The following is a 26,057-nucleotide window of genomic DNA, read 5'->3' as shown; positions in this document are numbered from 1 at the left end:
CTGGCCTAGGATGGCTTCTCACATAGAATTTGTTAAATAATGAACACCTATCTTAAATCTGAATGTCCTTCTTTTGCCCCAAATTCATGTAGATATAAACTAATGAAAATTAAGATTTTTAAAATCTGAAATTTTGTAACAAATGGCTCTCCTCAACATAATTGTTGTGTTCCCCAGTTCCACCCCAAAATCAAAATGTAAAATGTAATTATCTCCTTCTAATCACTAGATATTAGCATGTAAACTCCTGCTAAATTTACCACTAGATGTCACAAGAATCCCAAGCCCAATTTCAATAATTCAGGGCAGCTAACTTACATCTTTACACTGGTCCAGCTTCTTGATTGCTTCATATTCTTGTGTTATTGTCTGAGGGAAATAGCATTTTCCTTTATCTTCTTCATATTCTGCTTTGTAACTTTTCTATAATGAGAAAACCAAAAATAGATCATGATTGTTATGGTTCTCAAACAATGTCACTGTGAGGCATGAACCATTGTCTTCAAACTTACGTCACTGTTTTGAGCGGCAACTTTCATGCAGTGTGTGTGATATGGGTCCTCCACGCTGCCTACATAATGTCCCAAAATATCCTTTACATATAAGTCTTTATATTTAGCCTGAAAAATAAAACAAATGTAATTCAAGTTAATAATCATTTGTCAAATGGTAGGAAAGCCCTCCTACCCGAGAGGTAACCGTGGCTTTTCGAACCTCACTGAAGTTCTTCAGCTGAGTATCAAGTTGATATTTTGGGGTCTCGCAGTAATTCATACTCTTTGCCTTTGTCTTCTCATAGTTTTCCTTGTATAATCTCTGTTAAAGGAAAAAGAAATTAAACCAAAAATAAGAAAAATATATCTCATAAAGTAAAAGCCATTCATGTCATTGCTGCACTTTAACTGAAGGGGCAAAATTTATGTTTTCTCACCATCAATTTTCCACAAAGCAGAAAAGCAGAATAGATGTGGTAGAGGCTCATGCCTTATATAATCTCATCTGCTAATAATCATAAAGACGTTTATGTTACTTGTCCTAATATTTTTTCAGACTGAATAACTTAAAGCACACCAATGCTGCTATTTAAGCAAGTTTTTGTCTTAAAATAATTCATTTGAATATGTTTAAAGAAAAATGAGTTTCGCTAGGTGCAGGGGCTCACACCTGTCATCACAGCACTTTGGGAAGCCAAGGTGGGCAGATCACTCAAGGCCAGGAGTTCGACACCAGCCTGGCCAACATGGTAAAACCCCGTCTCTACTAAAAATACAAAAATCAGCCGGGCATGATGGCACATGTCTGTAATCCCAGCCACTTGGGAGGCTGAGGCAGGAGAATTGCTTGAACCTGGGAAGCAGAGATTGTAGTGAGCCGAGATTGTGACACTGCACCCCAGCCTGGATGACAGAGCGAGAGCCTGTCTCAAAAAATAAAGAAGGAAAGAAAAATGAGTTTAAGAATTGATGCAAAATGAGGTAAAAGGTATAAGGTGAACCTTAGATAATTAAGCACAGTCCTGGAAGAGTATTCTGTTGAGCAGTTGGTGAAAATGCATTTTGTAACACCTCTGGAAGCTGGCTTTTAACATTAAGACCCAACAGTTTTCTTTAGAGCAATAATAAATGAAAAGATGATTTGTCTGTATTTCTTTTTTGCTAGGAATTAGGAAAGTAATTTCTGTGAAGAGTTTTATCTTAGTTTTTATTTTTTTGCTTGATTTCCAACTTTTAAGTTCAGGTGTACATGTGCAGGATTGTGGGTTTGTTACATAGGTAAGTGTGTGCCATGGTGGTTTGCTGCACAGATCATCCTGTCACCTAGGAATTAAGCCCAGTATCCATTAGCTATTCTTCCTGATGCTCTCCCTCCTCCCCGACCCCCAGCCTCCAACAGTGTGTGTTGTACCCCCCATGTATCCATGTGTTCTCAACATTCAACTCCCACTTGTAAGTAAGAACATGAGGTATTTGATTTTCTGTTCCTGCATTAGTTTGCTGAGGATAATGGCTTCCAGCTCCATCCATGTCCCTGCAAAGGACATGATCTGATTTCGTTTTATGGCTGCATAGTATTCCATGGTGTATCCGTACCACATTTTCTTTATCAAATCTATCATTGTTGATTCCTTGTCTTTGCTATTGTGAATAGTGCTGCAATGAACATATGTGTTCATATATCTTTATAATAGAATGATTTATATTCCTTTGGGTATATGCCCAGTAATGGGATTGCTGGGTCATATTTTATTTTTAATAAATATGTTAAAGTCTTTAAAATAAGATCGATATTCTATAAATTTCTTAAAATAAAACGTTTTGCTTTTGAGTTTAGGTCTTATGTAGTTTTTCTTACTTTGCCCTTAAACTAATTTCTTTACTTCTTTTCGTTTTTCTATATATATATTTTTGCAAACTACCTTAATCAGTTCAGGGCATTGGGTGAATATATACATGCACATGTACCTATACTTACACATATTAAGCTCATTTCTAGGAAAAATAATAAAAACAATGATATTGCCAGAATATTTTTCCTCCTAATAAAACAGAGGGCATTAAGGAGATTAAGGAAACTTTTGCAGCATTCACTGGTATCAAAGGCATCAACAAGAATAAGGAAGTTCATCTTCCTTTAGCACCTGGGTGAAGATTTCATGTGTGATTTGTCATCTTGAATCCAATATTTCAGTTAGGCTAACGTCCATCCAAGGTTATATTAAACAGCAACTTTGTGGCCACGTCTGAAAATAGGGGTGAATTACAAAGACACTCACATCACTCTGGTTTTTGGCCACCTTCAAGGAGTGCAACATCTTGGGATCGTCATTAATGCTGAGGGCTCCAATCATTTTCCCTTTGTTTTTTTCATAGTCTTTCTTGTACATCACCTGCAAAGACATCACACATGCCAGATTCCACTTGCCAGGAAATGTCCCCAAGGCCACCCTGTCCAGGTCCCCAGGTCCCCAGGCCACACTCACATCGCTGGTGTTCTTGGTGTTGGCTTTGGCTGCCAGCAGGGGAATGGCGTCCACTTTAATGTCAAATTTCTTGGCTTTGCTCTTCTCCCAGTCTTGCTTATAAAGATTCTGGATAGAAAAATTCAGCAAGGGAATTGGCAAAAGTGATATGCATGTCATGACCTTTAAAGACTAATGGGTAACTAAATACCTCGTCTTGATATAAAATAAATGGGCCCTTTTATTGTCTAGGAAATCATGCATATTTTAAATATTTCTTCTCAAGCTGGAGCTATTAATTCTCCAAGATTGGGCTTCTCTACTCCCTATGAGAATTTTTTATCAAATTAATTTAATTCTAGCTATTATACTGATATTTGATTCCTAACACTGAATGTTTTATAGAGTAGCACATATATTCTAAAGTTAAGTTACTTTTTTATGATATAAAGGCATCACTTTCATTTGACCTCTAAGTTCTCTGCAAAGGTTATCTCATAAATCATTACAATACTCATTGATGCCAGATAATCTTAGTACTCATTTATAGAACTATTGAAGAAATAGAGAACCCCAAGGATAATTTAACTTTTCTATAAAATGAAGTTTGAAAAATGGAGGATAGAAATGGGTATCTGGACTTCTGCCCTTTCAATCCCCTATATCTTTATTCATGCAAGTTCTCATACATGTAGAAATAAATATCATTTGTGTGAAATAAGGGACATTATAAGCCCAGGGAATAAATGAATTATATATAATTTAAATGAATATATGGCTAAAAGATCTACCATTAAAATTTGCAATTAAGCATACATGAGAGGTAGCATTCTGAGGGCTGGTTACAATACTATATTACGATTATCTAATTGTATGAAACTACTTATAAGATTGCTACACACATTTTGTAAGGTGAATTCAGTTATATTGGCAGAGGCACAGGAACATGATACAAATGTTAACAGTTCTTCCCATTTTTAACATGAATCTATTCATTGAATTGCAACAAAGCAGTTCAAAAATAAAAGCACAGGTTGTCAGTACATCACGTGGTACAGGGCATGAGGAACTTACATCACTCAGGTTATAGGCATTGACTTTGTGCTGGATAAAAGCAGGAGTATCAGGGGGGATATGGCACTTGAACTTTTCACTTTCATGTTTTGCTTTGTAATTTAACTATGACAGAGAGAGAGAGAGAACCAATTAGTTCAGAAGAATTGTTCCAGAATACAAAAATTCTTGTGTGGTACATTTTGTAAAGTCAGTGACATATTGAGTTCAGAAGAGACATCTAGAGCTTGGGTAGGCCACCTGCATTACTGAACCTGTGTGTGGGACATTTGACAGCTATTATCACATCTGTCACCATGGTAGGACCCTAAGGGAATGAGGTGGCTCTGTCAAACATGTTCCCCTCCCTGCTTAGCACAATCGGCCCTGTAGGTTCTGAGAGGGCCCCGCCCTGTCTTTCTTGTCACTGTCAGTGCTCACGTACCACAGCCACTTTCCTTTCATCTGATTAAGAGTCCTCTCACAGACATCAGGGCTTTTGATGCTCTAACTGGAGCCTTCATTTCTGGCCATTCATCTATTGAGGTCACTTTTATTGTTTTAGTTCAACGCAGCTTTGGAAATCCACACTTAAAGCTCATATAATAAAATTTGTCTCAGAGATTCCAATTTCCAGAAACTTACTAGGGAGAGAGAAACTCATGTACTGAATACCTGCTGTTGGCCAGGGTATATGCAGTGCATATTTCTTCCTTCACTTACTCTTCAAAACAACCACAAATTATAAAAGGGAAATATCAGCCAGTGGTGGGTTAAATCTTTGGCCACCCAGACATCAGTGACAGAGCTAACATTTGAATGCGATTTTGTTTGATTCTAGAACTCATGTTCTTTCCATTGCTTTAAGCTACATTTGTTTCCTTCACAGAATTGTTTCACTGTATATTTTATCCACCCAAGAAATGCAGAAATATATTTTATACAAATATATACTGTTTAAACTTGCTAACATTCAGTCTTTTGAAAAAACTTGATAAGACATTGGATTTTATGTATAGAGTTATGAAATGTTATCCCTCATAATGGGGTGTCCTGGGTAGTTAGAGGAACTTACGTCACTCAGTTGTTTGGAATTGACTTGGGCTTGTAGCAGAACAGGAGAGTCTGTAACTTGGGTGAATTTTGTCTTATCTGGATGGACTTTGTAGGTGTGCTGTGGGGAAGCAAAGGCATTTGGTTTAGTAGTATCACCTGTCAGATCCAAGGTGGCTCACAGGCCAAGCAAATAGAACCTCATGCCCCACAAAGCAATGAAACTTGTAGTTAATAAAATATATATTTTTTCTAACTAGACAGTGGTTTGAGAGGTGCTCTTATATCTGTATGAGAAACTTTCCTATATCTTCAGGTTTCTGATAACTCTTCTTTGGGAAAATGAGCTAGAACTACCTCTTAAAATGTAGGGATGTCAAAAAGGGGAAAATAGAATGTTTACTACAAAATAGATTTCCTTTCTTGCAATTGCCTGGCTTACATTTATTTGTAAAAGTGGCAACATTTTAAACATATCCTGACCACTAGATGCTATGGAAGGCAGTCACATTCGAAGTTCAGACTACAGACTTACATCTTTACACTGATCTAGTTTCTTAATTGCTTCATATTCTTGAGTTATGGTCTGAGGGAAGAAGCCTTTGCCTCTGTCTTCTTCGTATTCTGCTTTGTAGTTTTTCTATGAGAAGAAGAAATCAGGCATAAGATGCAGCCATGGTATTCATGCCCTAAGAAAAATGTTATTTTGGAAAGTCAGACAATTGTCTTAGAACTTACATCACTGTTTTGCGCTGTGACTTTCATGCAGTGTGAATGGTATGGATCCTCGAAGCTGCCTACATAATGTCCCAAAATATTTTTTAAGTAGGAATCTTTGTATTTTTTCTGCAAGACAAAACATATTTCATTTATTAATTGGTGAAATAATGGGTTCTTTTTTTATCAGAAAGAGTGACAGTAAGATTGCTTACATCACTACTGAAGTTCTGCAGAACAGTATCGAGCTTGAATTTGGGGGTCTCGCAGTAATTTATGCTCTTTGCTTTTGTCTTTTCATAGTTTTCCTTGTATAGTTTCTGTCAAAGAAAAAAAAAATCGGTTAAAGTAGATTCCTGTCACTCCCACGCTGATTATAACACTTACATTTTCTAACACTAAACAAAAAATGAAGAAAAGATATCGCCTGTCAACTGTCTTAAAAACTGACAACTGAGGCTGGGTGTGGTGGCTCATGCCTGTAATCCCAGCACTTTAGGAGGCCGAGGCGGGCAAATCACGAGGTCAGAAGTTTGAGACAAGCCTAGCCAACAAAGTGAAACCCTCTCTCTACTGAAAATACAAAAAATTACCTGGGCATGGTGGCGGGTGCCTGTAATCCCACCTACTTGGGAGGCTGAGGCAGGAGAATCACTTGAACCCGGGAGGCGGAGGTTGCAGTGAGCCGAGATGGCACCACTGCACTCCAGCCCGGGCGAGCGCGAGACTCCGTCTCAAAACAAAACAAAACAAAAAGAAAAAAACCTGACAATCAAACACGGAATGTCATGAATTGTAAGACTGCTCTATTAGCAATTATTATAAAGCCTGAGTTTCGTACATTCCAAACTCAAAAAATTAGGAAACCCATATGCCACCTCTGACCATGCCCTTAGTAGCAGAGATTCTTGTGTATTTGTGAATTGCTGCCCTCTCGGTCTCTCAGCTCACATACTCTTTCCTCACTGATAGCACCACAGCAAACACAGGTTTTGAGCAATTGCAAGTTGTTTAATTCTTTTTAAACAAATCTTCATGAAAAAGTTATATAAGGTGAGAAATACACAATCTCCTTCCCTCCTATACCTATAAAAAATCTCTTATTATACAAACAATTAGCCTTCAAAATAAGAGATATATATATATATGAACTGGTACTGTGAGTTATTACTAACTCTTCTCTGCCAGGATTTATCTTTAGCGTGAACAAAAAGAAGCAATGATTAGTTTTAAATATGCAGCTGATAAAGCAGATTATTGTCACTTTTTTCATTCTGGGTTTTCAAAATGTAAATGATGCTATTCATGTTTAATATTTTTATATTCCTGTCTTTATCAACAAAGGAGATTTGAACTTGGGCTTTTAGATGTTTAATAAGGATGTTTTTCACTTAGAGAGTAAAACTGCTTTAAACTGCTTTTACATTACGGGTGGGAATGTAAATTAGTACAGCCACCATGGAAAACAGTACGGAGATTCCTTAAAGAACTGAAAATAGAACTACCATTCAATCCAGCAATCCCACTACTGGGTATCTACCCAAAGGAAAAGAAATCATATGAAAAAGACACATGCATAAGTATGTTCATAGCAGCACAATTCACAATTGCAAAGATGTGGAACCAATTTAAGGGCCCATCAACCAACGAGTGGATAAAGAAAATGTGGTATATATACAGCATGGAATGCTACTCAGCCATGAAAATGAATGAAATAATGTCTTTCAAAGCAACTTGAATGGAGCTAGAGGCCATTATTCTAAATGAAGTAACTCAGGAATGAAAAACCAAGTATCATATGCTCTCACTTATAAGTGGGAGCTAAGCTATGAGGACACAAAGGCAGACGAATGATATAATGGACTTTGGGGACTTGAGTGGAATGTTGGGGTGGGAGTGAGGGAGTAAAGACTACATATTGATCATAGTGTACACTGTGTAGGTGATGGGTGCACCAAAATCTCAGCAATCAACACTAAAGAACTTTTCCATGTAACCAAAAGCCACCTGTACCCTGAAATAAAATGTTTTTTAAAAGAAAGCAAACGTGCTTTGCATTGATTTCCCAGCAGAGCTATTTGGACAGATCCATTTATACCCTCTCACTTGCCACTTTCCTACACCTGCTCCCCAACCACACACACATATTTCCTATGCTGCTGACTTAGTTCAAGGGACAAAGAAAAGATAACTAACCCACACAGACAGCTACATAAAATCCACAAATTCTAGGAAAGCTTAATGCAAACCTAACCGTAAGAGATAAACTCAAATCATCACATATTCAATCTCTCTCTCTCTCTCTCTCTCAGGCTGTTAGTCCTTTAATCCCAAGCCCAGTCTCATTTGCCTAATATGCTTTAAATTGAACGGCTTAGTCGGGCTCTTAATAATTGCACAATTAGAAAGTCCTGTGAAGACTTAGGGGCCCATCTTTTAAGTTCTGTTGTTGGCAAATGATGGTTTCTGGGGCCAAGATCTATCTTTGAAAGTCTCCTTCTGCTTCTGTCAAAATAACAACACATCTGCAATGTGGAGGCCCAGGTGCCCAGAGCTCATAAGCAACACATCCATATGGAGGCCCAGGTGCCCAGAGCTCATAAGCAAATGAGAATTTCCCTTCCCATTGAATTAACCCCACAGAACCACAAACATTAAGGCACGTTGTACTCAGAGGGACTCATGCCTTTCTGTGGTTACATAGTTCCAATGAACCTACCACTCCATAACCTTAACGTATTTGCAAAGTTATATATTCATTTAGTCATTAAAGGAGAAAATTTTCATTTCTTTTGCAGCTAAGGTTTAAAAACACTTTTGACAAAAAATATACTTACATCACTTAGGGCATCTCCTGCTGCCTTCAGCTGCCTAAGCAGTGGGTTCTCTGAAGCAGGAAGCACATTGTAATCTGCTTTTCCTTTATTCTTTTCATAGTCTTCTTTGTATTTTACCTGTAGAAGTGAAATAAAATGATAAAGTAACTCTATGGGTTATTTTTGCCCCCGTCTCTATTATGAATATGACATACTTCCACAAATCAATTTTCTCTTTAGAAAAATGGCAGCTTGACATTTTATAAACAAAATACTCATAGTAACTCTTAACAGCAGCAGAGAAACTGCATAAATTTCCAGGATGCTTTTTCTTCCCATTCATTTATTCATTCAAACTTATCCATAGGGTGTCAATTCTGTTTCTGGCTTGGGGACAGATATAAGAAAGAACACATGGTCCTTGCCCTCAAAGAGAGAGATACAGAAATAATAGGAGAGAGAAAGAAATCCAAATAGTGACCGTGCAAGATGTCCCAGATACCTGCTGCTATAGAACCTTCACTCAGCTCTCAACGCCCAGCTACCTACCTGCCAACACGCTCCTAAAGAAAGGAAGCTGGAAGTACCACTAATCCACCCTTTTATGCCTCACCTGCAACTGTGCATGGAGCACACATGTATTCAATTTACAAGCAGAAGGAGGAGGAGGAAGGAGCAGGGAGAAGGAGCCTTGCTTTTCCTTCTGCCATTCCTATTTGCACTTTTAATTCCAGCTATGGCAGAAGCAGCAAGTTGAGGGGTGTTGGGGGAGAATAGGGAAGCCAGGGTTCACAAGCCCCCATCAGGAGCCTGTCCACAGGGATTAGAACAAGAAACTGATCCTGGTTCCCACCATGATCCCCAGTGTAAGCCCTTTATTCAGGCAATGTAACCACAGAAGTTCAAGGAATCCTAGATAAATCTACCACTTATGAACTCAGAAAACAAAGGCAATCAGCTTGGTATCCAAAGGCAAGAGATACACGAGGGAAGCACAGAGGCATCCACCCCTCAGCCTCCACAGAGCATCACAACAGTATGCTACAGGAATGGGAGACTCAGATCACTTTTCCACCTTAGAGAATTAACTGTTTCCTTGAAAAATGGAAACAACCAGAAAGCAGATTCATAAACTGTACTCTCCCCCTACCTGCATCTGGGATACGCAGCCTTCTTCCCTGTTATGCAGATGAACTGTCAGGGCTTGTGGCAAAGCCATCCCCTCCTCTTAAGCACCAGATCTCTTCCCCTTCCACCTACTCTAGGATATCACTCCAGACATTCTTCCCCATTCCAACATCACCAAATCTTCCCTTTCTACTGGATTCTTTCCATCAACATGATGTTTTTGTTTCGTATCTTAGAAAGTCCCTCTTTACCCAGTTTTTCATCAGCTACTTGCCCATTTTCTTCTTTTCTTACCAGGAAAATACTTAGAAAGAGTTGAATACACTTGTATCTTCAATTTCCCTCTTTTCATTCACTCGTGAATCCTCTCTAAGCAGACTCCACCAAATTGCTCTTGTTCAGGTCACCAGAGACCAGACATTGGTAAATCCATTTCAGAGACATTTGACACAGTTGATAACTCCCTTCCCCCTTCACATTGCCCTCTCCTGATTTTGCTTCTCCCTCATCTCACATATATGTTCCCATGGAAGGACCCCAGAGTTCAGCCCCTAAAGTTTTCTGTTTACACTCACTCCCTTGATGCTCTCCAGACTCATGGCATGAAATAGTCTCATATGTTGATGACACCCCAGTTTATACAACTTTCCATATATCTCCCTGAAACTTCAGGCTCGTGTAGTCGACTGACCTCTGACACTTCCATGTGGATATCTAAAAAGCATCTCAAATCTACCATATCTGAAGATGAGCTCCTGTCTGTCCTCCAAAAAAATTACCAACTTCTTCCATAGTCTTCTCCGTCACAATAAAAGGAAACCCCATTCATCTAACTGCTTAGACCAAAACACGCGTCATCCAATCCATCAGCAAATCAAGTCAGCTGCTCTTTCAAAATACTTCTTATCACCTGCCTTGCTACCCTCCTGGTCCAAACCACCGTCTTACACGTGGATGCTGTAATAGCCTTCTAAGTGATGTAATCCTGCTTTCTCCGGCACAGCCAAGGCCAGGGTTAGAACCAAGTGTGTTTGGCTTCGAAGTTTATGCTCTCTTTAGTGACCATCGTGCTTTAGAATGCCAAGGACTCAGGCCATTCACCAAAGTCACTCAATCAAACATATGGAAATATCCATGGATTTATGAACCTGCGACCAGGTTTTTTCACAGTCAGTGGGAAAATAAGAAAAATAATGATAGTGTTGCATGTATGATTGCCTGTCTTCGTATAAGGCCGCCAATTGCCTCTTCCTGGGGGGAGAAGTCCTGCTGTCTAAGATTACAGTCTTTCTCCTTCTAAACAGCAAAAGGCCCTTCCAGTAAGAAGACACTAAATCAAATTGATAAATGTACAGTTTGGTTCCTCAGGCAAATAATAAATTAGGAAATATTGAAGATGGTAATTAGATGTTATTAATGCTCATACATGGCAAAACATTTTTAGTAGCCCCATTATAATTCCAAAGTACTTTTGTTGTTGTTCTTCTTGTTTCAATTCTACTCATTTTCAAATGTCTCACATCCACTGGTCTCAGCCCTGGTAGTTCCCCCAAGAACCACTCCTCCCCTTTTTTACTAATTATATACAAGAGCCAAAGTTATAAGAAATTCACCCACACTCAAACCATCAAGATAAATGGGATGATTTCCTCGTACCTTGCTAGCTGCCACACCAGCTTTTTTATTCATTTTATACTCTGGTGTTTCAGTCTGCATGAAGTAGATCTGGTCTTTCATGTTTTCAAAATCTTCCTGGTATTTCCTCTGTAAGACATTAGACAAGCTGAAGAACTGCTGTGGAAACGAACTATGCAAGAATTTCCATGAGAAGACACAGGGATTTGGAAAAGTTACACAAAGCCACCCTGTCCTTGGTTTAGGCTGGTCAGATTACAATTAGAGAATGTGATACCATTACAAAAATGATTAGCAACTCAACAGAGATTTAGAACAACTAAAATAGGCTAAAAGCAGAATTAGAAAGGCTTTTCTTGGCTACCAAGAAAGAGCTCTTAAGGGCCAGGAGCAGGGAACTTAAGAGAAAAGGAAAACAATAGTTAGACTTATGTTTTCCAGTGAGGAGATACTAAATTAATAAATTTCACAACTGTACAGTTTGGCCCCTCAGGCAAAGAATAATTAAAAAGAGTCCCTTTAACTTGTACTAACCGTACTTTGTAGTCAGTAAGAGGGTCTCACCGTAATGTGTTGTAAAAATCGAGGTAGAAATCATGGCATTTGGCCAAAATAATATTTCTCAAAAGGAAAGAGAGTTTGTGAAATTTCTTTCTTAACAGGAACTCTACACCAGGTCTTGCCCCAAGAAGAGGGGCCTCAAGTGTTCTGGCACCCATTCAGGTAGAGCAGGTGGCTAGAAGTCACCAAGGAAAGGGGTCTCCCTCCCAGGATGACCCACCAGCCATCCCTTCCCACTTACTGTGCTAATGTTATCAGCATTCATTCTGGCGTTTGCAACTTCAAAGCAAGGTGTCTCACTCCATTTGCCTTTGATTTTATTTTCATAGTCTTCTTTGTATTTTTGCTAGAAAAAAAGAAAATAAGACAAGCATAATTCATGAATTGACAAATAAGACAGCAAATTAAGAAATAATGATTAACTTTTAAAAATATCTTCAGCAAGCCACTCTTAGGTCCTTAATAAATGCCTTAAAAAAAAACCTTCCAATGTACTGTCAATTTACCCAACCAGAAAGTTGGGTGATGGGGATAGAGAACGGAGAAAGAGGGTACTAACACCCCCAACCCTTGCTGAGTTTGGGGACTTCATTCATTCGGAAGTTGCAGATGTCCCCTGATGTTTAAAGAAATAGAGTCAGAAGTCATCCTCTATTTATATTTCAGAGTTACAGTACAACCTATCAACCTGAGATTTCTATGCCAAATGAACTTAGCCATTAATTTCTAAGCTTTACCAAAACTCCTAGTTATCCAGAAAGAAACAACCACAATAAAATTCAACTTGCAGGCTAACGAATAGATCTTCGAGTTTAGATTTAAATTTAATAGGAACTGGAAAGTAATTCAAAAATTGAATTATTGCCCCATTTGACTCCCAAACCCCACTCCATCTGAATCCCAGGCTGTAAGCTCCTGGAATAGAGAGGTGGTATGTCTTTGCTTTCATATCCCCAGAACCCAACACAAAATGCAGCACACAGAAGTTACATCATAGATGTTTGTTCAACTACAATAAACTGAGACTATGATATGTGGTTTTGAAATACCTTGGCTTAAGTGTTCTTGGAGCAGAATTAACCAAGCCAACCCCAAACCTGGGTCCATGAGCTAGAGCCCGAGCTGAGTTAGAGCAATTCTCCCTCCATGGCTCATAAAAATGTGTTAACAGATACAACTAATGGGTCTCAAGGCACTGGCATATGCCTACATCCCCACAGTACCCTTTAAGGAAAAAGAAAGTGTCTTTCTGGTATACCTGTAACAGAAGGTGAGTGATGTGGTGCAGAGTCAACGAGCTTGAGTTAAAGGAAGCTTAGCCCTCACTCAAATGCCTAATTTCCTTTCTTCTCAAAAGGTTAATATGCAAATAAATAGCCAACTGGTTTTCGCAGCTATATATTTTAGAGTCCTATCAAACTCTGGGACCAGAGGGTGGAGCCAAGATGGCCGAATAGGAACAGCTCCGGTCTCCAGCTCCCAGCCCCAGCGACACAGAAGACGGGTGATTTCTGCATTTCTGCTTGAGGTACCGGTTTCATCTCACTAGGGAGTGCCTAACAGTGGGTGCAGGACAGTCAGTGAAGCGCACTGTGCGCGAGCCGAAGCAGGGCAAGGCATTGCCTCACTCGGGAAGCGCAAGGGGTCAGGGAGTTCCCTTTCCTAGTCAAAGAAAGGGGAAACAGACGGCACCTGGAATATCGGGTCAGTCCCGTCCTAATACTGCGCTTTTTCAACGGGCCTGGAAAACGGCACACTAGGAGATTGTGTCCCGCACCTGGCTCGGAGGGTCCTATGCCCACGGAGTCTCGCTGATTGCTAGCACAGCAGTCTGAGATCACGCTGCAAGGCGGCAGCGAGGCTGGGGGAGGGGCGCCCGCCATTGCCCAGGCTTGCTTAGGTAAACAAAGCAGCCAGGAAGCTCGAACTGGGTGGAGCCCACCACAGCTCAAGGAGGCCTGCCTGCCTCTGTAGGCTCCACCTCTGGGGGCAGGGCACAGACAAACAAAAACTCAGCAAGAACCTCCACAGACTTAAATATCCCTGTCTGACTGACAGCTTTGAAGAGAGTAGTGGTTCTCCCAGCACGCAGCTGGAGATCTGAGAATGGACAGACTGCCTCCTAAAGTGGGTCCCTCACTCCTGAGCAGCCTAACTCGGAGGCACCCCCCCAGTAGGGACAGACTGACACCTCATTCAACCGGGTACTCCTCTGAGACAAAACTTTCAGAGGAACTATCAGACAGCTGAATTTGTGGTCTCACGAAAATCCGCTGTTCTGCAGCCACCACTGCTGACACCCAGCCAAACAGGGTCTGGAGTGGACCTCTAGTAAACTCCAACAGACCTGCAGCTGAAGGTCCTGTCTGGTAGAAGGAAAACTAACAAACAGAAAGGACATCCACACCAAAAACCCATCTGTACATCACCATCATCAAAGACAAAAAGTAGATAAAACCACAAAGATGGGGAAAAAACAGAGCAAAAAAACTGGAAACTCTAAAAAACAGAGCACCTCTCCTCCTCCAAAGGAACGCAGTTCCTCACCAGCAACGGAACAAAGCTGGATGGAGGATGACTTTGATGAGTTGAGAGAAGAAGGCTTCAGACGATCAAACTACTCTGAGCTACGAGAGGAAATTCAAAACAATAGCAAAGAAGTTAAAAACTTTGAAAAAAAATTAGAAGAATGGATAACTAGAATAACCAATGGAGAGAAGGGCTTAAAGGAGATGATGGAGCTGAAAGCCAAGTTTCGAGAACTACGCGAAGATTGCAGAAGCCTCAGTAGCAGATGCGATCAACTGGAAGAAAGGGTATCGCTGATGGAAGATGAAATGAATGAAATGAAGAGAGAAGGGAAGTTTAGAGAAAAAAGAATAAAAAGAAATGAACAAAGCCTCCAAGAAATTTGGGACTATGTGAAAAGACCAAACCTACGTCTGATTGGTGTACCTGAAAATGATGGGGAGAATGGAACCAAGTTGGAAAACACTCTGCAAGATATTATCCAGGAGAACTTCCCCAATCTAGCAAGGCAGGCCAGCATTCAGATTCAGGAAATACAGAGAACACCACAAAGATACTCCTCGAGAAGGGCAACTCCAAGACACATAATTGTCAGATTCACCAAAGTTGAAATGAAGGAAAAAATGTTAAGGGCAGCCAGAGAGAAAGGTCGGGTTACCCACAAAGGGAAGCCCATCAGACTAACAGCTGATCTCTCAGCAGAAACTCTACAAGCCAGAAGAGAGTGGGGGCCGATATTCAACATTCTTAAAGAAAAGAATTTTCAACCCAGAATTTCCTATCCTGCCAAACTAAGCTTCATAAGTGAAGGAGAAATAAAATACTTTACAGACAAGCAAATGCTGAGTGATTTTGTCACCACCAGGCCTGCCCTAAAAGAGCTCCTGAAGGAAGCACTAAACATGGAAAGGAACAACCGGTACCAGCCACTGCAAAAACATGCCAAATTGTAAAGACCATCGAGGCTAGGAAGAAACTATAGCAACTAACGAGCAAATAACCAACTAACATCATAATGACAGGATCAGATTCACACATAACAATATTAACGTTAAATGTAAATGGGCTAAATGCTCCAATCAAAAGACACAGACTGGCAAACTGGATAAGGAGTCAGGACCCATCAGTGTGCTGTATTCAGGAAACCCATCTCACGTGCAGAGACACACATAGACTCAAAATAAAGGGATGGAGGAAGATCTATCAAGCAACTGGAAAACAAAAAAAGGCAGGGGTTGCAATCCTAGTCTCTGATAAAATAGACTTTAAACCAACAAAGGTCAAAAGAGACAAAGAAGGCCATTACATAATGGTAAAGGGATCAACTCAACAAGAAGAGCTAACTATCCTAAATATATATGCACCCAACACAGGAGCACCCAGATTCATAAAGCAAGTCCTGAGTGACCTACAAAGGGACTTAAACTCCCACACAATAATAATGGGAGATTTTAACACCCCACTGTCAGCTTTAGACAGATCAACGAGACAGAAAGTAAACAAGGATATCCAGGAGTTGAACTCAGCTCTACATAAATTGGACCTAATAGACATCTACAGAACTCTCCACCCCAAGTCAACAGAATATACATTTTTTTCAGCACCACACCACACCTATTCCAAAATTGACCACATAGTTGGAAGTAAAGCTCTCCTCAGCAAATGTAAAAGAGCAGAAATTATAACAAACTGTCTCTCAGACCGCAGTGCAATCAAACTAGAACTCAGGGTTAAGAAACTCACTCAAAACCGCTCAACTACATGGAAACTGAACAACCTGCTCCTGAATGACTATTGGGTACATAATGAAATGAAGGCAGAAATAAAGATGTTCTTTGAAACCAACGAGAACAAAGACACAACATACCAGAATCTCTGGAACACATTCAAAGCAGTGTGTAGAGGGAAATTGATAGCACTAAATGCCCACAAGAGAAAGCAGGAAAGATCCAAAATTGACACCCTAACATCACAATTAAAAGAACTAGAAAAGCAAGAGCAAACACATTCAAAAGCTAGCAGAAGGCTAGAAATAACTAAAATCAGAGCAGAACTGAAGGAAATAGAGACACAAAAAACCCTTCAAAAAATTAATGAATCCAGGAGCTGGTTTTTTGAAAAGATCAACAAAATTGATGGACCGCTAGCAAGACTAATGAAGAAAAGAGAGAAGAATCAAATAGATGCAATAAAAAATGAAAAAGGGGATATCACCACCGATCCCACAGAAATACAATCTACCATCAGAGAATACTACAAACACCTCTATGCAAATAAACTAGAAAATCTAGAAGAAATGGATAAATTCCTTGACAAATACACCCTCCCAAGACTAAACCAGGAAGAAGTTGAATCTCTGAATAGACCAATAACAGGTTCTGAAATTGTGGCAATAATCAATAGCTTACCAACCAAAAAGAGTCCAGGACCTGATGGATTCACAGCTGAATTCTACCAGAGGTACAAGGAGGAACTGGTACCATTCCTTCTGAAACTATTCCAATCTATAGAAAAAGAGGGAATCCTCCCTAACACATTTTATGAAGCCAGCATCGTCATGATACCAAAACCTGGCAGAGACATAACCAAAAAAGAGAATTTCAGACCAATATCCTTGATGAACATTGATGCAAAAATCCTCAATAAAATACTGGCAAACCGAATCCAGCAGCACATCAAAAAGCTTATCCACCATGATCAAGTGGGTTTCATCCCTGGGATGCAAGGCTGGTTCAACATACGCAAATCAATAAATGTAATCCAGCATATAAACAGAACCAAAGACAAAAACCACATGATTATCTCAATAGATGCAGAAAAGGCCTTTGACAAAATTCAACAACCCTTCATGCTAAAAACTCTCAATAAATTAGGTATTGATGGGACGTATCTCAAAATAATAAGAGCTATCTACGACAAACCCACAGCCAATATCATACTGAATGGGCAAAAACTGGAAGCATTCCCTCTGAAAACTGGCACAAGACAAGGATGTCCTCTCTCACCGCTCTTATTCAACATAGTGCTGGAAGTTCTGGCCAGGGCAATCAGGCAGGAGAAGGAAATAAAGGGTATTCAATTAGGAAAAGAGGAGGTGAAATTTTCCCTGTCTGCAGATGACATGATTGTATATCTAGAAAACCCCATTGTCTCAGCCCAAAATCTCCTTAAGCTGATTAGCAACTTCAGCAAAGTCTCAGGATACAAAATTAATGTACAAAAATCACAAGCATTCTTGTACACCAATAACAGACAAACAGAGAGCCAAATCATGAGTGAACTCCCATTCACAATTGCTTCAAAGAGAATAAAATACCTAGGAATCCAACTTACAAGGGATGTGAAGGACCTCTTCAAGGAGAACTACAAACCACTGCTCAATGAAATAAAAGAGGATACAAACAAATGGAAGAACATTCCATGCTCATGGGTTGGAAGAATCAAAATCGTGAAAATGGCCATACTGCCCAAGGTAATTTATAGATTCAATGCCATCCCCATCAAGCTACCAATGACTTTCTTCACAGAATTGGAAAAAACTACTTTAAAGTTCATATGGAACCAAAAAAGAGCCCGCATCGCCAAGTCAATCCTAAGCCAAAAGAACAAAGCTGGAGGCATCACGCTACCTGACTTTAAACTATACTACAAGGCTACAGTAACCAAAACAGCATGGTACTGGTACCACAACAGAGACATAGATCAATGGAACAGAACATAGCCCTCAGAAATGATGCCACATAGCTACAACTATCTGATCTTTGACAAACCTGACAAAAACAAGAAATGGGGAAAGGATTCCCTATTTAATAAATGGTGCTGGGAAAACTGGCTAGCCATATGTAGAAAGCTGCAACTGGATCCCTTCCTTACACCTTATACAAAAATTAATTCAAGATGGATTAAAGACTTAGATGTTAGACCTAAAACCATTAAAATCCTACAAGTAAACCTAGGCAATACCATTCAGGACATAGGCGTGGGCAAGGACTTCATGTCTAAAACACCAAAAGCAATGGCAACAAAAGCCAAAATCGACAAATGGGATCTCATTAAACTAAAGAGCTTCTGCACAGCAAAAGAAACTATCATCAGAGTGAACAGGCAACCTACAGAATGGGAGAAAATTTTTGCAACCTACTCATCTGACAAAGGGCTAATATCCAGAATCTACAATGAACTCAAACAAATTTACAAGAAAAAAACAAACAACCCCATCAAAAAGTGGGCAGAGGACATGAACAGACACTTCTCAAAAGAAGACATTTATGCAGCCAAAAAACACATGAAGAAATGCTCCTCATCACTGGCCATCAGAGAAATGCAAATCAAAACCACAGTGAGATACCATCTCACACCAGTTAGAATGGCCATCATTAAAAAATCAGGAAACAACAGGTGCTGGAGAGGATGTGGAGAAATAGGAACACTTTTACACTGTTGGTGGGACGGTAAACTAGTTCAACCATTGTGGAAGTCAGTGTGGCGATTCCTCAGGGATCTAGAACTAGAAATACCATTTGACCCAGCCATCCCATTACTGGGTATATACCCAAAGGACTATAAATCATGCTGCTATAAAGACACATGCACACGTATGTTTATTGCGGCACTATTCACAATAGCAAAGAGTTGGAACCAACCCAAATGTCCAACAACGATAGACTGGATTAAGAAAATGTGGCACATATACTCCATGGAATACTATGCAGCCTTAAAAAATGATGAGTTCGTGTCCTTTGTAGGGACATGGATGAAACTGGAAAACATCATTCTCAGTAAACTATCGCAAGGACAAAAAACCAAACACCGCATGTTCTCACTCATAGGTGGGAATTGAACAATGAGAACTCATGGACACAGGAAGGGGAACATCACACTCCGGGGACTGTTGTGGGGTGGGGAGAGGGGGGAGGGACAGCATTAGGAGATATACCTAATGCTAAATGACGAGTTAATGGGTGCAGGAAATCAACATGGCACATGGATACATATGTAACAAACCTGCACATTGTGCACATGTACCCTAAAACCCTAAAGTATAATAAAAAAAAAAAAAGAAAAAAAAAAAAAAACTCTGGGACCAAAACTTGACTTTGTATTGACCAAATATGATTGTTTTCTCAGCCACAAGTGCTGGCAATAATATTTACAGAGAAGGCTGCTAGGAAGTTTAATAAGATCATTCGCTAAAGAGTGCTTTGTAAACCCCACAGCACTAAGCAAATATAGGGTATAAAAATTGTAATAATAATAATCATAGCTATTACTATTGTCATCATCATAACAGAAAGAAACTCTGTAAGAAAGAAAATTGTATGGTGGGGAGGGAACAATTCTTCAATGGAAATCTTTGCTGAGATAAGATCTGTGCTATACAGCTGATTGATTTACCTGCACTCTGTTTTGAAGATTTAAAGAACAGAAGTCAATAAAATTGATTTCTGGATTTGCTAAGACTACTTATAGAAATGTTTCTAATCTTTTTTTTGGAGACAGACCTCTTCAAGAAATTGAGAAAGCTATAAAATGCTCACAAACAGTTATAACTTCAGAGGTTCTTGATGTACACATACCTCAGGTTAGGATCTCCTAATGTATCGTTTTTTGGAGGGACATGGCCCTACCTCTTGCTTGCTGTCAAAGGAGAAAAACCTTAGGATTGGGAAGGGGCAATTGGGCCTGATCCCCAAAACTGAGATCCAGAGAACTTTGAAATATAATTTAAAGTTGAGAAGGTAGGAGGTATTCTTAATGAGGTCTAAATGTTGGGCATTTATCAAGAAACAGGCATTGCATATGTAGATTTGTTAAGGATAATTGAGCAGGAGATTAATTCTCACAGTGATAGATAGATGTCTGGTTTTCAAGAAGATACTGAAACAAGACGCAAAACGAGAGTGTAAGATCACTCAACTCCCTCATTCAAAGTCCTTCCTTCCTTCTTAATCTTCACAGACCACGACATATTATTTCCTCCTATCCAGCAGCTGAAATGGGTCAGGGTGGAGATGGAGCTCTCACAATCCACTCCTGAGCACTGCCAAGTCTGGGAAGATTTTCATGACACAAGAGGAGGCTGGAGCTTGTTGGCTACTGAGGAAGTTATGGCCTTCTGTCTCATTTGTGAGTAGGAGAGAAGTTGATAGGACACGGGTCCATAAGTGGAGGAGTGAGAGGAAGAGAGAGGTATGTGTCCATGTGGGACCCTCTCTACCAGCCAAGGGGTCTCACTCTGCAAGTCTGAGAGTGAGGCCAGAGCTTTTGTACAATACATGGAGATGGGTTACTCATGTCAGGGTCCAACATTCAACCTTCTCCACATCCAAACACTGCCGGGCGCGGTGGCTCACGCCTGTAATCCCAGCACTTTGGGAGGCCGAGGCGGGTGGATCACGAGGTCAGGAGATGGAGACCATCCTGGCTAACACGGTGAAACCCCGTCTCTACTAAAAATACAAAAATTAGCCGGGCGAGGTGGCAGGCGCCTGTAGTCCCAGCTACGCGGGAGGCTGAGGCAGGAGAATGGCGTGAACCCCGGGGGGCGGAGCCTGCAGTGAGCCGAGATCGCGCCACTGCACTCCAGCCTGGGTGAAAGGGCGAGACTCCGTCTCAAAAAAAAAAAAAAAAAAAAAAAACACATCCAAACACAACAGAGTTGGAGAGAAAGGTTAGGGGGAAACCTTTCTCTCCAAACTCTGTTGTATTTGCAGTTGAACGATGGAAACTTGGAAGAAAGAGTCAGTTTAACTTCTCTAGAATTTTTTTGGTTTGTTTAACAGAGGAAAGTATGTCAGGCCAATTCCAAGCTCTGGGACACCTTCTCTGGGTAAGAGGGTGACCAGGTGTCCATAGATACAGTAAGATTGTTTCCTTCCTCCTCAGAGGTCAGCTGAGGGGACTTCCATGGGGCCACAAACTGGGTACCCTGGTGTCTTGCTTAAACATATAGCTTCATTATCTACTTTCAACATCTGAATCTGTAATTTTTATGTGATTATCAAATGGAAAGGAATACGAAGCCAGTTAATTACCCTTCTTTTTTTCTGTGAGTAGCTAAGCACTGGGACTCCTGATGGTTCCATTCATAGAAAAGTTATCCCTGCAGAAAAGGTATAAGAACCCAGCTGGTATTTTTATTGCCCACAGTGGGCCTAACACTGCCTGCTTGACTCAATCAAATCTCTTCTGGTGAAATCAATGGAAATCTTCCCAATTCTATGTGACAGAAGAATTTCCATGGTTTTAGAGGACCCGGGCCTGGTATCTTCATGCTGTGTAACAATATGTTACTGAAAGATTATTTTTATAAAAAAATTTAGGCTCCAGTTGGTATCAGTGGGAAATTCCAACCTGAAAGCGCATATTTTTTTTTTGTGGATCTGGAAGGGAGCAGAGAGGCAGGTACAGAGAAACTAAAGGGACTTCCCAATATTGCATTCAGGGCCCCACTTTCAGCTGGTCATGGTGTGCATAGTTTCCCCACCTGGAAGGCCTGTTTCTATGAACAACTCTGCCTGTTCATCTACGTTAGAGCTACAAAATACGGCTGAGACAGAAGGAAGTATGTAGCTAATGGCTTTGGCCAAAGACAAAGGTGAGAGAATTGATTCTGACAGGCGTAGTAAGGAAGGCTGGCAAACGGAAGGTAACATTAGTGTAATCACTGCAGATATGCAATCATTACCATCTGAACTGGGAACTGTAAGAAAAGGATGTGAGGATGCACAGAGAACTCCACCCCAAAATATGGCTCCCTAGTATAATGAGTATTTTGAATTAAAGGCCCTTAGAGATTAATGGAAGCTAGAAGAGACTTCTTTCTACATAAAGACCAGACAGACCTACTAAGAAGAAAAATTGTTTCCCCGCTAACCTCCCACCCCCATCCTATCTCTCAATCCTCTACCTCTCCCAAAGCACAGGCTCGAGTTTCCTTATCTGTCTAAGGTCCAGACCTACCAAAGAAGAAAACAATTCCCGCTGACCCCTTCCCTGAGTTTTCAACTGAACCTATACTGCAGGAGGGAAGGCTAAAGTCTGTCAGAAACCTGGACAGACTATTGTTATAAACCATTGTTTGCTTTGTGAGCCCAACAGACTTCACCCCAGACTATTGTATGTTCTTCAAACCCGTTGAATTCTCCCTAGTAATCATTTCTTGCTCCTCAACAGAATTCCTCTTCTCCCCACTCCCCATAACCTGTTTTGCCAGGATCCAAGTTCATAGTCTTTCTGTAACCTCAAGATGGTATATAAGCTTCTGCACCCCCTGGGGAGCTGGAGCTTCATTCTGAAGGTTCCCGTGTGTACACGTTAAATAAATTTGTATGCCTTTTCTCCAATTAATCTGCCTTTTGCAAGCTGATTTTTCAGCCAACCTTCAGTGGGCCAAGAAGGACCCCTTGGCTCCAACAGATGGATCTGGGAGACATGATTCAACAAGGGGATATTGAGTTTAAATGCATGCGAGTGAGTAGATAAAGGGTTTTTTTTTAATTTATTTTTTTATACTTTAAGTTCTAGGGTAGATAAAGGAGATTTTTATCCTATTTTAGAAGATATGATCCTGCTGCAACATGGGCCAAAGCATCTTGAGAGTGAGGAGGGAAGACAGTACCAGAGGTAAGTCACTCTTGGCAGCCCTGTGCCTCCCTTGTTGGATGGTTTGTTGTTGGGTGGACTTCTACCAATCACAAGCATTTCTCCCCAACACAACTATTATTTTGGATGCACAATAGTCATTAAGAACTCAGAAATCTGGGTTAAGACTGGGAATAAATAACGTCACCATGGCCAAATCCAGTGACCTTTTTCCACAGCCACCCTTCCTTAGCTCATACTATTACTCCACAGGGCAAAGCCAGTTCTGGCAATGCTTTCAAAGTACCCAATATTGTCACCTTGCCCACCTAGAATGGTGCCATCCAGTGCATATATAATGCAAGTCATTCCTGTAGCCACATTTTTAAATGTAGAAAGAAACATGTGGGAAATAACTTTAATAACACAGTTTACTGAACCCAGTAGATCTGAAAATTAACATTCCAACATGTAATCAACATAAAAATATTAATTTGAAATATTCTTTTCTTCAGAATTAAATACTCAAGATCCAGTGTCTGTTTCTCACATATTGGACACTAAGTGTTATGGGATGAATGTCTGTGTCCCCACCCCCCAAATTCATATGTTGAAGACCTAACTCACAAGCATGTGATGGTACTTGAAGGCAAGGGGATTTGGGAAGCAATTAAGTTTAGGTGAGGTCATGAGGGTGAGAACCCCGTAATGAGATTATCATCCTTATAAGAAGAGGAAGAAGAGGAAGAGATCAGAGCTGGCTCTCTGTCTCCAATGTGTGAGAACACAATGAGAAGGCAGCTATCTACAAGCCAGGAAGGGGTCTCTCACCGGGAACTGAATCCGTGATCTTAGACTCCCAGCCTCCAGAACTGTGAGAAAATAAATGTCAATTGTTTAAGCCACCCAATGTGTGGTATTTTGTCGTAGAAGCCCAAGCTGACTTATACACTCAGTTTATACTGATCAAATTCAGGTGCTTCCTAGTCACATTTGGCTAGTGGCTACTGTACTGGAGAGTGTGGCACTAAACCAACTGGCAAGTCTAAATTGGTGGAGAGAATAATTATAGAGGAGTTTGAAAGTGATTTTCAAAAATCACTTTTAAGAATCCCCAATGCATACTTAAATAAGGCAAAAGGATGTTTCCTTAGTAAAGTATGTTTTAAAATAGACTTTAAGTAAAAATCTAAAAATAGATTCCTTTTTCTTTCTAAATGACCACTTGAAAATACCTTTTTATTTTTCTTCCAAAAAGACAAATTGTCCTTCTCCCCTGTCTTATTTACAATATCAACACTTTCTTTCTTTTTTTTTCTTTTTTTCTTTTTTGAGACAGTTTCACACTTGTTGCCCAGGCACAATCTCGGCTCACTGCAACCTCCACTTCCCAGGATCAAGTGATTCTCCTGCCTCAGCCTCCCAAGTAGCTGAAATTACAGGCGTCCGCCACCATGCCTGGCTAATTTTTTGTATTGTTAGTAGAGATGGGGTTTCACCATGTTGGCCAGGCTGGTCTCGAATTCCTGACAGGTGATCAACCCACTTTGGCCTCCCAAAGTGCTAGGATTACAGGCGTGAGCCACCGCGCCTGGCCAATATCAACACTTTCAATGGATCATGTATTTATGTACAGTTCTAAAGTTAATTTCTGCTTAGCCATGGGCAAAGTTTCAGATTGGTAGTATTCCTATTAGTGAAATTTCACTATACTTACTAGATCCTTTATCCAAACAGCTCATAGTTACACAGTTAGGTAATCTACAATATCAAACACTAACAAACATCACTGAATAGACATCATTATCCATATCATTTCATGCTTCTTCTCTACTAGATACTTTACCCAGAAAATGCTTAAGATAAAAATCTTGAGGTTTCATCAAAATTCAAGCAGAACAAACTGACACTCATCTCCACAGAGGGCAAGATAAAGTATTTAAAAGCAGCAGTATCCCAGGAGAAAGTGGCCTGATTTGGACGAATTTAAAATAGGAATTTAGCATGGGCCTATTCATCAGCTGAGCATCTGTCTCTGCATTCCTCATCAGAGCCACATTCCTCAGAGCTAGTTTACTGCCTAAATATAGGTAGACTAAGCTGTTTGTTAGGGCCTTAAAAGTTATGAGGTCCACTGCCCACTGCTGTTAACTAAGCTATGTCTGAGACACATTCTTATTTTTCCAAGTGTGACTGATAGGATAGAACTATCCAAGGTCTTCACCGTGAATTTAAACCAGCTCTTCATGGAAGTGTGTGGTTATTTGGTGACTCTGTAGTATTACTGTCATAAGTGAAAATGTCAAGTGACATTAGGACATGGCTTCTGTTTTCAAAAGGTGACTTTCACATTTATCAATTACTGAGTCATCAAGCTGGCTAAACATGTATTAACACAGTTCTTGACGTTTATGGATGTATTGCTTTTGCTGTAGAGTTTTTGGGGATCATATGTAAAAATACTCCGAGTGTTTGTGTTTTTTCTTCAGGCTCACCTTTAGTAACCCTCTCTGACGGTTGAAATTATTAAGCAGAGTCTTCAAGGGAGACTCTATTTACTTACCTTGCTCACTTGATTGGTTACTTTCTTGGCAAATTCTATATCGGGAGGATCGGCCAGAGGCGTGAATTGAGCTTGCTGTTCAGCGAGACCTTTTTTGTAGGCAACCTGATGAAATAAAAGACAGAGATGTATTTTAAAAACGATTATGCTTTCATCTTTATTTGAAGTCTTAAATTTTAGTGTAACATGTTATAATTTGTCCTTCTAGATGTTACATACCCTTGCTCTCAGTACAGCTAGTGATTTCTGTTTCGTTGAATTTTCTTCCCTCCTCCTCAGGACTCATGGCCCTAGATCTGCTTTCTTCCATTCATTTCCATACCGTGGTTTGCAATTGCAATTATTCTCTTAACAAGCGTCTTCAACTCTCAACCCCTTGTCTTTTTATCACACTCAATAAACCCCCAGCCTTGGCTCGACTCGACCATATACTTCCTCTGTTCCTCTTTTTTTTTTTTTT

The 26,057-nt window shown here is 40.2% G+C and overlaps 1 protein-coding gene across 7 annotated transcripts in view; it reads right to left on the bottom strand.

Annotated features, from left to right (window-relative positions):
- NEB (nebulin) overlaps positions 1-26,057 on the bottom strand; it is a 264,687-nt gene that overhangs the window by 196,501 nt on the left and 42,129 nt on the right. For all 7 annotated transcript variants that reach the window (XM_055292138.2, XM_063646033.1, XM_063646034.1 and 4 more), the window contains exons 9-22: positions 25,598-25,702; positions 12,164-12,268; positions 11,383-11,490; positions 8,620-8,736; positions 5,998-6,102; positions 5,804-5,911; positions 5,601-5,705; positions 5,088-5,186; positions 4,034-4,138; positions 2,981-3,088; positions 2,774-2,887; positions 715-816; positions 513-620; positions 319-423 (exon numbers count right to left, since the gene is read on the bottom strand). In XM_055292138.2, the coding sequence (XP_055148113.1) occupies positions 319-423; positions 513-620; positions 715-816; positions 2,774-2,887; positions 2,981-3,088; positions 4,034-4,138; positions 5,088-5,186; positions 5,601-5,705; positions 5,804-5,911; positions 5,998-6,102; positions 8,620-8,736; positions 11,383-11,490; positions 12,164-12,268; positions 25,598-25,702 (1,494 nt within the window). The remainder of the gene's footprint in view (positions 1-318; positions 424-512; positions 621-714; positions 817-2,773; positions 2,888-2,980; positions 3,089-4,033; positions 4,139-5,087; positions 5,187-5,600; positions 5,706-5,803; positions 5,912-5,997; positions 6,103-8,619; positions 8,737-11,382; positions 11,491-12,163; positions 12,269-25,597; positions 25,703-26,057) is intronic.

Source organism: Symphalangus syndactylus, chromosome 9 (assembly GCF_028878055.3).
Source record: "Symphalangus syndactylus isolate Jambi chromosome 9, NHGRI_mSymSyn1-v2.1_pri, whole genome shotgun sequence".
Classification (NCBI taxonomy): Eukaryota; Metazoa; Chordata; class Mammalia; order Primates; family Hylobatidae; genus Symphalangus; species Symphalangus syndactylus.
This window is presented reverse-complemented; position numbering and strand designations above follow the sequence as displayed.